Genomic DNA, 17,830 nt, shown 5'->3' with positions numbered 1-17,830 from the left:
CTTAATGGCTCTTCTTTTGTGCCACCCTTAGCGACCAGAGAACATCGAACCAAGATTTACTGTCGCTTGACAGTAGGCATCCATCAGGAAATGTCGATAGGCGTCGTTGACGTCTGCAAGTTTCTCTGGGCAGTACCTGTCAAAAGGCTCCACGCCCCTTGTGTTGTTTCACCGCGGCCGTCTCGTCACGGTCGCGTGCGTGTGGTGCGTTGCCAGCAGATGGATTTCCGCGCGGTGGACCGCTCGCCCATCTCAGGTCATCGCCTCGAGGAAAGGTCGCCCGGGGCGGCCGCCCATTAGCTCCAGGTACAAGGGAAAGTGTTTGCCGCTTACTCTCCTTTTGTTGTCGGCCGCGCTCCCAAAGTGGCCCGGATGACAGCGTGTCCCGCTGGGAAACCCGCCAGTTTACAACTAGTCCGGCTGCTCCCGCTGTCTCTTAAGAGTTTTGCCGGTTCGCTTTCAGGTTCTCAACTGCATTCACAGAAATTTTTCATCATCCTTATGTGATTACACAATGTCATACATAATACCACTTAGTATTGTCTTTCACAATTTTTAAGAACATAGTGAGACTTAATATTTTTTTTAAATAAAAATATTAGATGAATCGACAATATAAAATAAAATTTAAATGACTTGACAATGTAAAAAAAAATAAAAGTGAAATGACTTGACAGTATAAAAAATAAAAATTTAAATAAACTGACAATATAATATTTAAATCCACATCACTAATGTGGTTCACTTACGTTTTAATAAATCAAATGCTATTTATTAATTCACTAAAATGAATAGGATTATGCCTTGTGCAAGTATAGGTCAGGACAGCATAGGGTTCACATGTTATTTACACACACATACATGCACACCTGTTGTCTATTCTACAAACTAACTACCCATAAACATGCATTACTCAATATTCTACTTCTATCCACTACTAGTTAACCCAATAAGCTACTTCAATGCTATTTCAACACCGTGTATATACCACTACAACATTGTTCTAATTCGTCCTCTTCTTGACGCTCGCGGCATACGTCTTGTCACATGATAAATATGGAGAACTTTCCTTAAACACACACATTAAAAAGAACAATGGTTATTTACACGCCAAAACATTTATACCAGTTCGCACACCTGAAAAGAGACTCGCAATTATACATTTATCATACTCATATATTCACACATAAAACAGTAAGAAAATTTCACCTAAAATTACGTTATCACAACAATTAATCACGCAGATGACTCTGAGAAGGTTAAAAATATTTGCATTATACAGGTTATATTACATTTTCTTACCCATTTTGCTGCGATTTCGTCCCTTCTTTACGTTACCTTTCGCTTCCAAATCAGTTATTTCGCCTGTGGTGGTTATTCTGGATTCATTTCTCATGAATGGCAAAATTGTGGTCACCTCTATTCTGTAAAACAGTATCATCTTAACATATTGAACTTACAACAGACACAAAAGATCCGAATCCTCCTGTAGTTTAAATGACAAATGTTTTGCTTTATCATTATTACCTTAAACCAAGCTTTCCTTCGTTCCCATAATCAAAATTATTTAATCATCCTCTACATTCAAGAGGGAAATTTCCTCAGTACAAATCATATAGGCTGCAGTGCATCCCGCACCAGCGAAAACAGTAAGCTGTAATGCTCACAGCATCAGCAAAACACATAAACGTCGCTTTTCTAGGACAAGTATTAACGCAGAATAATTTTTTAGACTTTGGCTCAACATCAATCAAGACTACAAAAAGGATCCATATTTCCGTTCCATTCTCCATTTGCTGAAAAGCTGCTCGTATTTGACTACCACAATAATATTTCAGAGCCACGTAAATTACACAAACCACAATTCTTCTTTCACCTTGAAGGGAATCAATATACTTACGAAATCCACAGACAGCACTTTACGTACTCAGCTATAAAGAACAAAAAAGACATATATCATCAATATTAACATATCATCGCATATTGGAAGCCAATGGTTCAACAATCGTATTATCGCATCCTGTTTTCAAGATTCCAAACTTACTCATTCCTTTCTCAGAGTTCTCCTATCTTAAAATATTCATACAGCACGCATACTATAGTAAGAGATCCTCATTTATACTGACAGATATAGAATAGTAATAGATAGATAGTAGCACTGAAAGCAGAAAATCGGAAACAAGGCTACTAACAGCTGGGGACCTGGGTTTGCCAGACCCATAATACCCACAGATCGGATATTCCCCTGAGTTTATGCACTAATTCAACGCAGATATTGCTTCTCTCAGGAGCGGCTCTTTTCAATTTACACACAAAAAAAAACATAAACAGCATTTTACTCGTTCACAAAGAAACCTTTTATCTTCACGTTTGAATCAAACTAAATCCTAATTGCACAAGGAGAGAAAAAAATTAAAACATCACTTCAATCCATCACATCGAAACATCTTTATCATTAATTTTTTACCAACATATTATTCAAAATGCATACATCACAAATTTAAACTAATCAATTCTTTCTCCTCACCGTCCTCTCTACTTCTCACTGTCCTTTCTAGTCATTTGCCATGTCGCTCATTTCTTCCGATTGGGTGCCTTCTGCGCTGATCGTTTGTCATTGCCGGTTTTGTTCATTTCCATTTGCCGGATTATTTCTAGGGTTGGCCGGCCGAATTTCGACATCATGAGGTGCTCCGCCTACAGTCCTATTCCCACCGTATTCATCATAGTGTCGATTCTGGTTGCCGTACCTGTAGCGTTCACGATTCTGTCTACGTCCTCGATCATTTCTGTTGTTCCACCTGTGTTCGCGACTGTTACCCCAGTTTCTGTACGGCCGGTCCCGATTATTGTTCCGTTCGCGTCGCGACGACCAGTCACGCCGTTGATTAGTAATATGGCCACGATTGCGGTCGCGCTGCTCTGCCCCGTAATAACTTTGTGCCTGATTAGGCGGGCATTCTCCTGTATTGTATTCCAACTCTTGGAGAAGTGTTTTAAACGTTTCCACGTCCTCTTTGCATCGTCCCGCAAGAATGACGTGCCGCAAGTGCATCGGCAATTTGGTGATGCATATCCTAATTAGTTCCGCAGGCCCGTATGGGTCGTATAAAAATTGATTTGCCTGCAGCATGTGGTCGAACAGGCGTGCAGGGCTGCCGAAACCAGACTGGTTCAAATTTGGCAGCATAATTATGCCATGTTTGACCCTATCTTGTGCCGCTTCCGACCAATAGGCGGACAGAAATGCTTGTCGAAACTCCCGAGTGGAGTTGCAGTGACGCGCTGCCGACCTCATGCGAATCGCCGGTTCGCCTTCCAAATAGCCACACATATATTCTATCTTATGTGAACTTGCCCAGTCGGGAGGAAGACAGAACTCAAATTGCTCAAGCCATGCTCGTGGATGTATTCCTTTTGCGAATTTCGGAATATTTCAAACTTTCTCACCGTAAGGAAATGTTTGAAATCAAATCCCCGCATTTCCTCCTGGCGAGGCCCTTGAATGTTTCTGTTTCTCTCATGTCTGCCCCTTAAATTACATTCTTTCCTGTCGTCAAAATCTCCCTCGTGGCCGGAGTCCCTCTCTGCACTGTTCATCCGGCTATTTTTAGTGCTATTGGCGAGTTCGGAATCACACGCCATGCGGTTTTCCAGATGCGCCACGCGTTCTTGTAATTCGCCTGTTACAGCTTTGTGTTGTCTGTTCACTTCAAACTGTCCCTTCTGAAATCTAAGAAGCGAACGCACTTCTTCGGTCTCTGCGGCCGCTACCGGTGTAGTATTGTTCTCGCTTTCCGTCAGCTTCATCGTGCCTACAGTGTCCGCTAATGCCGCAATCTTATCATCAATTTGTCTCTTGTCCTCCGCCCCAGTCTGCTTCAATTGTTCTATTTGCTGTTCCAACGCGTGGATCGCTAAACTGTTGTCCGCTATTGTGTTGCTAACGGACGTGGGACAATGCGTTTCCGCCTGCTGGACCCTCGAGATTACCTGCTGGTGTTCCCTTTGGCATTCTTCCCTCAGCTCTTCAAAATTCCTAAGTAGCCGTTCTTCGCTTTCTTTAGATTCGGTATCGCCCCTCCGCTTGCTCTGTTCTAAAGCTTGCAGACGATCATCGATTTGTTCAAATGTACGGCCTAATTCTTTCATAATATCACTTTTTATCTCACTTGCCAGATTGTTTATTCTTTGTGAGATATCATCGGACACTCTCTGCATCGACTTGTCGACTTTATTTGTCTGCTGGATTAGTTTTTCGTCTATTTGTTCGCCTAGCTCCCGGATCGATTTTTCAGATTTATGCGTCATTTGTTCGCCTAGCTCGCGGATCGATTTTTCGGATGATTCTTTTTGTTCTCGGAACGATTTTTTTGATGATTCTTTTTGTTCTCGGAACGATTTTTCAAATGATTCTTTATTTTGTTGCAATAAGGCTTTCATGAGTTCTGCCAAATCAATTTGGTTAGTTGGAGGCAAATTAATTTGTGGCTCTGATGTGAGCCCGTTCGTCCTGTCTTGCATTTCGTCTGAAGTATTCCCCATTGCATTTTCGGAACCGCCCGACGCGTTAACATTCGAAATTAAAGTATCCCCTTGGTCCATGTTGGTTAGGTTGTCGGACCGCTTAGTTTTAGTTTGGTTACGTGTCTGCATTAGTGCAATTTATAACCGGTATGCGACACACTAATCAAAATAAATGTGTCCCACAAAAATTACGACAGTCACACGAAAGATACCCAACCTAGTACGCACTTTTTTACACGCAATACAAATTTTTATCTTAGATCGAAACAGTGGAATTTACAAGCGAGAATAAAAAACACACAGACATATAAAACACACAAATATAAAAAACAAAACAAGACAAACAACGCAACGCCGATCAACAACGCCGTGAATCTTTTGAAAGTCTGCTCGGAAACAACGCAGAAGTTGTTTGAGCGCTGTAGGGAAAAAAATTAAGATTATAACACGCTCGCAATCTAACATTTCAGAGATTCCAGAGTCTAGCGGAATCACAGAACAGGGTCGCCATGTGTAACGTTGCAACTTTAATTTGGTATGTTGAAATGTAATATTGTTACTTTAATTTTGGTATACTGAAATCGGAGCTAATAGACAATGAAAGTGGGTTAAAAGCCGTGATCTGTCTGGGGACATTAACCGTGGATTACTGGGCAACTGTTTCATCAGATATTTAGCAGACTAACACTAATGATAATCTTTTAATAGTCATACAAAACCGGTAAAATATATATATAAAAAGGAGAATTTAAATAAAAAGAAAGAAATCAGTTTATACTTGGAAATTTATTTTAAGATTGTTCATTGAAATTTCAGCATATTATACGTGAGTTATAACTGAGCTGGTGCCTTATTTACGATTGAAAAGAATGTGAGATTGTAATCTTACGGAACACATAAAATATGGGGCGAAGATTGGGAGACTGTATACAACACTGCATTCATAAAATCACACACGAAGAACATTGAAACATAAGCAAGAAGAAATTAACCACAACCAACAGATTCAGTTTTTACCCAAAGAAATTACGTTCATACCACAATCCTGTCCGTCATGTAATTACCACACACTGGTATACTAAATTCATATTAACTCTTTGTGAAGTCTTCGCAAAAAGAATAGCTGAGGGCTACTTTGATGATTACACCACATGCTCCACGTGGTCAACTTGGTTTACACAAAGCGTACAACTCCACAATAATTTTGATAATTAAAATACATTAGATCGAAAAGCACTTGACAAAAGAAAAAACCTTGAACTGGTTACTAACGTCTTACTATTAACCTAATGGGTCAAACAGTTATATAAGCACGTGGTAGTGGTCTCGCAAAGTACACCCCACGTGAGCTGAACATAAAGAAAAGTTGCTATATTGAAAAAATAGTCAAGACGAGACGTTATAATCACACAAACATTCGCATTTAAGATTGATGAACTTAGTTAGAGTTACTGATCAACACGTGGTTCCACTTTACTCACAAAGTAGTAACAAAGCAACTACCGCAAAATAATCTGAATTTAACACGAGAATTACACTCCGCTGCACTTTAAGATAGCATTAGATATTTTAGAGCTAAACCTGAAATCAAGGTGATTAAATTTTCAGTTAGGCTGAACTTAAGAAATCCATTGTCCTACGGACTTAACAGACACGCGCTTAGCCGGAGATCTTACCACTTCAGACGCTCGCCACGGCCACACAGCAACTGCCTACCGCCCAGCGTGCTTCCTCGGTCTCACAAAGACCAACGGAAGTGGCCAGAGGGGCAGCTTCCTATACCAACATGACAACGGACGGACAGGACCATACTAAGGATAGAAACCTCTTTGCTTTTAGGAAGCGTAGCTACCTGTTCCGACGTTGGTCCTACTGTTCTCTAGCAGACAGCCTTGTCTGCTACCCTCAAGCATGCAACTAGAAATACATATGCTCATTCATCCTCTCACACAAAAGGGAAGGGGGATGACAGTATCTTATCATATACAGTATATAAAAGAAAGCGGATGTAGGTTCCGTATGAGACTGTGTGACATGAATTACATATAAGAATTACATATAAACTGTGCTTTAAAGTGTAGTAGTGTGACAGATCGTTCTTGTTTATGTGTAAAAGTAACACGTTCCACTGCTCAGTCTCCTCCCAGATAGTCAGAAACGCCACAGTACATTTAGAAGAGGAATTTATTCCATAAATGGCAACAGATTTAAGAAATTAAACATGAAAGGAATCCAACAGAGACCTTTCAAGGTGAGCGCCACAATCAGGACTGCATACGACCGAGGCACACAGGGCCAACACCTGGCATCATGGTGTGGGGAGCGATCTCCTACCCTGGGCGTACACCACTGGTGATCGTCGAGGGGACACTGAATAGTGCACGGTATATCCAAACCGTCATCGAACCCATCGTTCTACCATTCCTAGACCGGCAAGGGAACTTGCTGTTCCAACAGGACAATGCACGTCCGCATGTATCCCGTGCCACCCAACGTGCTCTAGAAGGTGTAAGTCAACTACCCTGGCCAGCAAGATCTCCGGATCTGTCCCCCATTGAGCATGTTTGGGACTGGATGAAGCGTCGTCTCACGCGGTCTGCACGTCCAGCACGAACGCTGGTCCAACTGAGGCGCCAGGTGGAAATGGCATGGCAAGCCGTTCCACAGGACTACATCCAGCATCTCTACGATCGTCTCCATGGGAGAATAGCAGCCTGCATTGCTGCGAAAGGTGGATATACACTGTACTAGTGCCGTCATTGTGCATGCTCTGTTGCCTGTGTCTATGTGCCTGTGGTTCTGTCAGTGTGATCATGTGATGTATCTGACCCCAGGAATGTGTCAATAAAGTTTCCCCTTCCTGGGACAATGAATTCACGGTGTTCTTATTTCAATTTCCAGGAGTGTAAATCCACAAATTATGTCCATATACTTCTTTTTTTGGATCTCATTGTTTTACCTATATGTGTAGATTGAAGACTATTCTTCATGTCTGGGGATTTATTAACTGCGTTGTCTATTGTTAATAAAATAAACAATACTCAATTTTTTTGTGGATTCAGCAAAATAGCAACACAAGAATGACACAGATATTGCCTGAGTACCAAGATCGCTAACATAAGTTTTGACGTTATAAAATTGTTAAAGACGAAAATACTGATGCAGCACTTACGGCACACATTTGGTGTCAGTCCCCCACTGTTGCCGTCTGACACTCAACCTCCTAAAGCTCAGGACGAGTGTTTTATCAACCGAGGGACACGCCGTAATAATGACGCTAGTTTCCATCTATATTTTACACAATGAAATTCGGGACATCGCAATAGTAGTGGATGGAGAGTTTTGGATCCTTTTGCATGAAAATCATGTTTAAACTTTGTTCGTTCAGCTGGATTGACGTGCAGACTGGGCTAAGTCGGAACAAATAAAATTTAGCAGGCAGCTGCCAATATATACCGTAACAATGATATTATTACGTACATTAAATGACAGTGTTGGCTTACGGGAATCTTAATCTGGACTTATATGTTGTCAAGGCAGTATATTTTGAAATCAGTCGTTGTATTTTTGTTGATGTTGTAACTGATTCATATTGAATAATGCACAAGGTGGCAGCTAGTCAAGAAGCATTTTAGGGAACTTGTTTAAAATATTTATTTTAAAGGCCATGTGAAATCTTTACAAATTATCTCCCAGAGCAACTTACGCCGTAGCTACGTTACACAAGCTGCCTGTCTTTCAGAACCGAGGCAGTTCTGTCCAGGTCTGACAAGAGTCGCCTTGAGGCCTACGCTGAAGTTGCTAGATAATTCACGCCATTGACTTTAGCCAGTAGCTAGCGTGGGGTCCAGGTAACGTGTGTGGACTCTGGAGCATTCTGCAGTGCGGAACACAGTTGCTTTGCTCCCTTATGATCCAGAGCTCGAGCAGAACAGACGTCTTTCTTGGGAGGTAGAGCCTCTAAATCTGCGTTCCATGACCGGTCACTAACATTTAACTGACAAGAACCGCCTCCCCTTCCGTTGCCCGCTTCAGTTAGTTGTTCGACTTCCTAGACACCTAAATCTGGTAACTTCCGACCCTAGGCGCGTCCGTTGTATACCGTACACTGAAACATATTCTCTTTATTTTATGTAATTTCCTGTTCTGTTATTTAACGGCAGCCCTGGATGCCCACTTACAAATCCTGACCGCTCGACCTCCGGTACGTTATCGTCGCAAGTCGAATCCAGCAACCTTCTTCCCCTTTCCCTACCTATGTACAATAAAACATTGTCTTTGATGGGACACTAGTTGTCTAAATCGAGGAATGGCGGTGAGACAGATCACCTGTCATTAAAAATTGTTGAAAAACAGATGCCGTTGTGCTTCTGGTATCAGTCTTTGTGTGGTTTGATCATGGATGCTATCCCCCCAAAAATGTGATATCTCACTGAGAATAAAAAGTGATTGTCCCATTCAGTAAATATTAGCAATGTTACGCATAATCTCGGTAAAACCAAAAGTGGAAACTAGAATCACACGACAGCAACAGATACAGTAAGTATAAGTGAAACGGTAAGAAAAGGATAATTTCAAACAATACTGATTTTGTAAACTGAGACACCTTTCCCTGACGCAATGTATATTTTCTTACGTCGCACACACCTTTCGTCTTCCACGTTAAGGCATCTCCAGTGAATTTAATCCGGAGTAACACAGTTTGGCTTTTATACGCGATACTTATACGCGGAGCGTTCAATAAGTAATGCAACACTTATTTTTCAGAAGGCCCTTTAGTTTTATTCAGAATTCCGACTCACCACGTTATCCCTCCTCTTTTCGCTACAAATCCTGATTTTCGAAGGTAATCTCCGTTCAACGCGACGACCTTACGCCACCATATTGGGATGATCTGTATGCCCGCATGATGCCACCCTACGGGTCGAATTCGGAGCGAATGGTTCAAATAGCTCTAAGCACTATGGAACTTAACATCTGAGGTCATCAGTCCCCTAGACTTAGAACTACTGAAACCTAAATAACCTAAGGACGTCACACACATCCATGCCCGAGGCAGGATTCGAACCTGCGACCGCAGCCGGACTGAAGCGCCTAGAACCGCTCGGTCACAGCAGCCGGCTTGGAGCGAACGTCTTGTTGCATAAGTAACCTCCTCATCGTACACGTACTGCTTCCTGCGGAGTGCATTCTTCATTGGATCAGCACATGGAAGTCTGAAAGTGAAAGATCCGTGCTTAATGGTGGATGAGGATGAACAGACCATTGAAGTTCTGTGAGCTTCTTTCTGGTGTGCAGATTTATGTGAGACCTTTCTTTGCCATAGACAAGGAGAAGTTCTTTTGTATCTCTGTAGAGACGAACACGCTGAAGGCGTTTCTTCAATTCCCTGAGGTTAGCACAGTACACTTCAGAGTTAATCGTTGCACCGTGATGGAGGACATAAAACAGTATAACCCCTCCAGAGTGCCAGAAGACCTTCGCCATGACTTCACCGGCTGAGGGTGCGGCTTCGAACTTTTTCTTCAGAGGAGAGGTAGTGTGACGCTACTCTATGGATGCCGTTTTGTTTCCGTTTAGAAGTGATGAACCCCTGTTTCATCAGCTGTGACGATGTTTGGGAAAAATTGCCACTATCGGCCTCGTAACACGCAAGTAATTCATCGCAGACGGTGCTTCGTTGTTGTTTACGAACTTTCGTTAGGCAGCGAGAAACCCTGCAGGTACACACCTTTGTGTACCCCAACTGGTGGGCGAGAGTATCAGTACTACCTGTAAAGACGTCCACCTGTAAAGCGAGATGTTGATTGTGATCCATCGACCACCTCGAATGAGTGTGTTCGCACGTTCCAGGAGTGACAGCCGTATGGAAATTGGACAGGTTTCTGCGACCTTCACAATGATGACAGACGCCGCGCCCACGACCAGGACTCCATATACGTTCTGCAAGCGCTTATGAATGTCTGCAATGCTTCGGGTTTCCCCCAAAAGACACTCAAAGCTTTGCAGACGCCATTTTGAAAGCTTCGTTTAGCGCGGACACCTATCGAAACTTAATGAAACTGCAGGGGATCAAGCGAGATAGTCCACAAACTTTCATGTCATTATTTTTTGTTTGGTGTTCATATTTTACGCATTTGTTCCTCAGAAAAGGAAACCAAGCTTCAAGTTGAATGTACGTATGAGCAGCACGTAACTAGGAGACGCTACCTGTTACACATTCATGACGACGTGCAACTCTACCATTTTGTCTTACAATGTGAGTAATGATTTGTTTGGCATACGCTCTTGGTTATTTCAAAAGGATTTCTTTCCTGCTTTGGTATCAAACTGGCCCACTATAATGTGTTGCATTCTTTTCAAATTATTTTTGTTATAATTATCTGCTCAACACGATTTATGAAAATATTTGCTGAGGCTACCAGAATTGAGGAACTCATTGGTAATGCGTCCTCCTCTAAATAAACCTCATTGCTGAATTGGAAGTAGTTTTGTTCTATTATAAGCTCCAATGATCTGCGTTTTTAATTAAAATCTTCTAATAGAATAAAACCACTTCCATTTCAACAATGAATTTTATTTACTAGAGGATGTATTAACATTTTCCTCAGTTTGAGAAACATTAGCAAAAATTTTTATAAATCATGCTGATCAGATTATTTTTACGGAAGAAGTGACGAAAGAATAGAACATTTATATTGGGTCAGATGCGTAGATGACATCCTGAAAAATAATAGATGAACCACGAACAAATATTGGTCAAGAACAAGATACATAAAAAGATTAAATTCACAATAACAAACCAATCCAATAATCAAATTAAATTTAGCTACAGTTATTAAGAAAGAAAAACACATGTACGTACTTGAAATTTGCAGTTAACCCACAACATCATGAAGGAAACATTGAACAATCGAAACTCACAAAAATAAACATGACTTCGACAAATGTTCCTCAGACCCAACACCCTACCGCTCAATAAAGAAAACTATCAAAATGAAATACACATCACAATGTAATTAGCCATAAACAGTGGGTACAGTAGTAACATTGCCACCAAGGTAAACAACAAAAGTAAAAAGCAAACAATAACAGTAAACACAAAGCCAGAGACAAAACAACCAAATAAAAACAAACAAAATAAAACCAAAAAATACAGAAAAATCAGAACGACATAATACAAAATACAAGACATTGCACCGTAATATGCAAACAAACTCACACAAAAAAAGTCATATTTTCAAAGAACGAGGCGTAATCATAATTTGCAGATCAGTCCGTTCTGTTCAGAAATACTTTCTAAAACCAACAAGACATATACATATACATTTATACCAGAAATCAGGTATCAATATAGTAAAACGTAACGCATGTAGTAGGAAATACGTGGATCGAAGATGTAGAAAGTTTTATATACGGTAAAAAGTGGATATGAGATCCTGGAGATACGGGCTATTCATCAGACATTTGCAGAGTCTCTCGGAGAACTTAAATCACAAACTAACCACTAAGCAAAAAGAGATGAAAATATAACAAAGAATGGAAGTCACCTTGACCAGTTTAAGAACATTGTTATGTAGAATAAATCAAAGCAGAAAAGTAAACTTCTCGAATGAAAGTGTTCATGACAAACAATTCACCACACGCATTAATGGATAAAATGGTAAACAGTCAAGTAGATAAGCATTAGGCTAACGCCACGCAAACTGCTTCCCAGTGTTCGTTGGTGGCGCCCATGTAACCTCTAAACAAAATAATCCACTCCTCAGCAGATGCATGCACACTCGTAAGCGTCCACAAAGAAAAACACACGCTCGCACACACACGTTCGCGCGCACACGTTCGCGCGCACACGCTCGCGCGCACACGCGCAAGCTCGCGCGCACACGCGCAGGCTCGCGCGCACACGCGCAGGCTCGCGCGCACGCGCGCAGGCGCGCGCGCACACGCGCAGGCTCGCGCGCACACGCGCACACGCGCACACGCGCACAAGCTCAGAGAGAGAGAGAGAGAGAGAGAGAGAGAGAGAGAGCAACTTTTCTTACATTGGCAACACTAATTCATAGAAATAATCAAGCAGACGCCAAAGGAAAGAACAGCTGAGACGAAAATCACTCAGAGTTCTTGCAAAAAAATTCTACATTTCTTGGCAGATCAGCAATGGTGTTCCACAACAGTTACCTAACGAAATATGAAAACTAGAAGACAAAAAAATAACGACGTGAAAATGTGCCAAAGTTTTATTAGTGAAGTGACTGCGCTATCTCTAACTTGTGATCAGATGTAAAGAAACGTAAATTTCGATCGGACACACGATTAACTGTAAGTAATAATTTATTTGTGCGAAAACAATGGCACGAAATGTATTCCAATCTATATATAACAAACAGACTGAGTTATTAGAGGCTAAATCGACTGAAGAAGCCTTACTGTGAAAGGTAAAACGCGTCTAGAAGCATAAATACGTAAATACGAGTACATATTGCAGGATGAAAAAGGCGTTTCAACTTATAAAACGAATATTTACATACTTGCTGCGGAAAATGGGCAGACCAACAAACTTATTAATTTGAAGCAGTTTTAAGTTGTAGCCAAAAGTGTTTGTTATGTTTCATCGGAATTAATGTAGGCTAAAAAGAACAAAAGTGTTTCATTCGGAAGCGATTGTGTTTCGATCTATTGCCTTCAATTGATATTTGACTGTTAAATGACTGGGAATCCAATAGAATTATATCACAAGTTTCAAAGGAGTGAAGGGACACTAATATTCGTGTCTTATATATTCAGTCTACTAACTTCATTCATTGATATTCACACAGGTATCGATGGAAAACGCAAAATTTGTAAACTTCGGCGGCCAATGGATGAATGTGTAACACTGCAGCGCACTTTCACCGCACAGCTGACAACGATAGCAAACATGGCACATATCGATATCAGGGCATGAAGTCTTTGCGAATTTCATTACATGTACACAGCCTTGCATCCAGGTGCGTGAAAGATACACGCAAATGTCAGCTCTGGAGAAAAGCTATGTAGTTAGGCTCAAAGAAACCGGTTGGAATAATCGGAGAATCGCTTCACGTTTGAATACGAGCTATGCCACTAGTCAACGACTTTGGCAGAAATTGGTGAACCATGGCCGAACACAGGGTCAAGAAGGATGTTGTCGACCTAGAGAGACGATAGAACGTGAAACCCGTGCAATCGTCAGAGAGGCACTTAAGGCCGAGGATTCATCATTATCAGCAGTCAGATGCGCAAATCATGCTTCAGTAACGACTAGGACCATTAACTGGCAGCTCACCGAAGGGGGGCTGAGTTCAGGCCGCCATCTGCGACGACTACCATTGACTTCTGTACACCAACATGCCCGTTTATAGGGGTGTCGGGCGCGTTCATCCTCGAATCTCACGAACTGGCGTCGAATTATCTTCGGTGAAGAGTCCCGCTTCGAACTGGGCCTCGATGACCAGCGAAAACGTGTCTGTAGATGCCCCAGACAGCAGTGGGATACCGGCCCCACTGTCCCCCGCAATACGGCTTGACAACCAGGAGTGACGGTCTAGGGAGCCTTTTAATTTCGTAACAGCGGCCCAATTACAACACAGCGACACGTCGATGATATTCTACGCCCCGTGTTTTCGCCCTTCATGGCATGCCATTCTGGACTTACATTTCAGCAAGGTAATCCCGCCTGTATACGGGGGGAGTTTGCGCTGCTTGCCTTCGTGCTTGCCAAGCCCTACCTCGGCCAGCAAGGTCACTGGACCTCCCCCAAGTGAGACCGTTTGGAGCACCATGGGCAGGGCCCTACAATCAGCTCGGAACTTTGACCATCTAACACGCCAGTTGGACATAATTTGGCAAGTTGTCTCTCAGAATGACATTAAAAAAATCTTTCTGTCAGTAACTAGCCGAATAACTGCTTGCATAAGGGTCAGAGGTTGACCAACACGCTACCAAATTGCTCAATTAGTAAAGCCCTTTCTCCGCAATAAATTAACCAAATTTTCTGAAATTGTAATATGTTTGGGTGTACATGTACAACATTTCTAGCGATTTCTGTCCCATTAGGATAATTACACCGTAGTGCGTTCTCTCTCTCTCTCTCTCTCTCTCTCTCTCTCTCTCTCCCCTTCTCTCTCTTTCTCTGCTTCTCTCTCAGTGTGTGTCGTAATTTGAGAACTATACGTTCACTAATATCGAAAGCTACCACAACGTTTGTCATTGTCGGAGAGTGAAGTAACGTGACTGGCCTCAGTTTCAGGATGCTGTGGAGAGCTGTTGTGTTACTGGCGACCACCGTGGTGGTGATCTCCAGCGAGAAGATGCGCTACGACAAGTACCGCGTGTACCGGGTGCATCCAGCCGGCGACGAGCAGCTGCGCTTCTTGGCCAGCTTCGCCAAGTACCACAACGACGTGAGTATTCTGTAAGCGACACGTCTGCATTGTTATTTAAGGAGATGTCTGTTTGCCCTGCATAGCGACCTGATTGCAATTGTGCTCAAAGGAGCGCACAACATTAAGTCGCAGATTGTTTTTCTTCGGTCCTAGGATTGCTCACAAGCTTGATGTGATCGAGTCTTATACCGTAAACTCGTTAATAGCCATGGTAAAGATACTGATAACGATTCCACAAATATAGTGTCTCTTGCATCAGTCGTGTGTATACTTAATTTTAAAAACTTTGTTAATTGAACTCTGTCGTGTTCCTACCGAAAAATTATGAATCAACACGAAATGTCTCCATCAACATCCATTTTTCGGAAGGCACTCTGAGGCGTATGGCGGCGGCACCTCGGAGTCATTTTCATGTTAACTGATGACATCTGCATGGGGCGACTGCCGGTAGGCAGCGATGTCTTGTAGCAACGTTTCAACTGGTTTCCTACTCGTCATCTTCATGCGAAGCGTCGGGACGCTGTGGTGAGCTATTTCTCATAGCCGATGAATTGTAGACTTTTCTATTCCGCCGCTTTTAGACTGGAATGTTGTTGGCGGATTGTTACTGTCGCCGAATGCTAACTGATAACAGTCGTCCCGGTTGATGAGCTTGTCATGTGCTCGTGGTTCCGTCACGTCTTTGAAGATAATCTCACAACGCGTTGGTACGGCGTAGCACTTTCGTCACGTGCTTTGCCACAGCACACTCGTCTGACTGAGGTGAACACTTCAGAGATGTATAATAGAGCGCTGCGAGATTCAACACTGCGTCCTGCCATGCCTGCAGTCCTATTTGGTCTCTTAGTGAGCGAAGCATGTCCTTGATTTTGAGTTTTGGCTAGAAAGTAACTTTTATGTGGTGTTTGCCCATTACCAAGGTAATCTTAACAGTCTTCGTCCAGCATACGGGACGAACGGCAAATGAATGGTTGGAGAGCGAGTCTTATTTCTGTCTCCGTGTAGCAGTTCCTGCGGAAAGTTTCTAGCAGATGCAGACTCTTCTCGCTGCAAATGAATGTGGCTCTGTCGAACTGGTGAGCATCGAATTGAGTTGCACTATATGGTGGCAACTATTAGCGTTAAGGTATAGGTCAGTCTGTGTCCTATTTCTGTAGACAGACTGCCTCATAGACAGACTGCCTCATCGTGCCATCAGGATTCTCCTTTATCAGAATATCCGAAAACGTTAAGCATTCAGTTACTTCCATCTCCACTGTGAAACTAATGTTCACTTGTCGGGTATGTTACGGTGACGTAGGTTTTCTTCACCATGCAACCAGCTCATGAATGTATCCTCCACGTTTCTGTACAAAGCCTTAGGTTTTAAATGTGCAGTTTCAAGACCTTTTTTACGAAGTGCTCCGTATGTAGGTGATTCTTTCTTGGAACTACATTAGAACTCCATGCATCCTACGACCTCTTCGTAGAATTTACCAACACATGTGGAAGGAAACGGAGGTAAGCGCGTCTCGGAAGAGTTTCTCCTGGTCTTTATTAAAGCGACCCTCGAATAGTAGCATCGAGTTTAGTAGCTGCCTCCGTGTGTAGACAGACGTGACGTCGAAGCTCACTAGACCTCGACAGTACATTTGTGAAAGTGGTCCAAGTATTGCTAGTTGAGAGTACTGATCTGGGCAGCTTGGAAATCACGCGAGTGCCGCTGAAAGACTTCATGATGCTATTCGAAGTTCACTAAGCTATAAAGACAGTGATAATCCGTCAAGGACAATCAGGTCTGAAAGCGGTGGACTCAGCGGAGAGAATGACAGGCAGCACATGGAATAATGCATTGCTTTCAGTTACACTGGTCAGTATCATTTTTCTTACAAAGAACGTGAATGTTGACTGCACAACACAAGTAAAGGATCACTTTTTCGAATATCCGTAATTCTCTCCCACTGCGACGCAGAAGAAATTTCCTCAAAGGTGCCTACATACTTCCTCAGTAATGATGCAGGAACTTGGCACCCTGCGATCTCACCGACTCTTCAGAGAGCAAGGTGTCGGCACAGGCGAATAAAAGGTCAGAGCTGAGAAGTTCATGTGACGTGTCAGGTGGGCACGAAGTTTCATCACAACTCTGCTCAACACCAACGTGTATGTATCACACGGTGGGAAAGAGGTCGCGCTCTCTCTCTTACCCACATTTTACCCCTTCTTTTGACGCCTCTGCGATGGAGATCAGAACCGCGACGCAAAGTGTTGAAATCACGTGATTTTCTTATGGGTGGCCGAGGAAACGATTTCAGAAAAACCGCCGCTCAGAGGGTGGTATAAAGGGAGCAAATAAAACCATACTTTTGGCCTGGCAGTGATTCCCTCAAATTTCGATTTCGAAAACGACAGTTCGTAGAGCCATGAGCACCAGGGTGACGTTCTTGACAACCTGTGACACTGCCGACACCCCCGGGCTCTCAAATCTCCTCTGAGGACGTTGTGGGGCTCCACAGCACTGAACGTGATCGCATCCCTTTCGAGTGCAATGCGACCGCAATTTTCTCTCGTGTATCAGACGGAGCCACTAGCGGCCGCTCGAAACCATTCTGCGAAATTTGAATCTGAATCTGATACGAAGCAGTAAATGGTACTTACGCATTTTCAGCCCTGCTGTTTCACGCCCTACTGTGGCGTGAGCCCTGGCGCCCTCCGCAGGTGTGTAGCCAGCGCGGCCTACTGCCGTGCACCGGCAGTCGTGGCCGAGTGGTTAAGGCGTCTGACTCGAAATCAGATTCCCTCTGGGAGCGTAGGTTCGAGTCCTACCGACTGCGTGCGTTTCTGTCCGCCGCTCGTGGTCTCGCGGTAGCGTTCTCGCTTCCCGAGCACGGGGTCCCGGGTTCGATTCCCGGCGGGGTCAG

The 17,830-nt window shown here is 43.0% G+C and overlaps 1 protein-coding gene and 1 non-coding gene across 2 annotated transcripts in view; both read left to right on the top strand.

Moving 5' to 3' along the window:
- The window catches only part of LOC126176729 (zinc carboxypeptidase-like), a 138,411-nt gene that overhangs the window by 11,199 nt on the left and 109,382 nt on the right, over positions 1-17,830 (top strand). Inside the window, exon 2 of the mRNA XM_049923897.1 lies at positions 14,792-14,951. Coding sequence (XP_049779854.1) covers positions 14,799-14,951 — 153 coding nt within the window. The 5' untranslated portion in view covers positions 14,792-14,798. The remainder of the gene's footprint in view (positions 1-14,791; positions 14,952-17,830) is intronic.
- Trnas-cga (transfer RNA serine (anticodon CGA)) lies at positions 17,662-17,743 on the top strand. The gene has a single exon. It is a non-coding gene; the product is annotated as a tRNA-Ser (tRNA).

This window comes from Schistocerca cancellata, chromosome 3 (assembly GCF_023864275.1).
Source record: "Schistocerca cancellata isolate TAMUIC-IGC-003103 chromosome 3, iqSchCanc2.1, whole genome shotgun sequence".
Taxonomy (NCBI): domain Eukaryota; kingdom Metazoa; phylum Arthropoda; class Insecta; order Orthoptera; family Acrididae; genus Schistocerca; species Schistocerca cancellata.
This window is presented reverse-complemented; position numbering and strand designations above follow the sequence as displayed.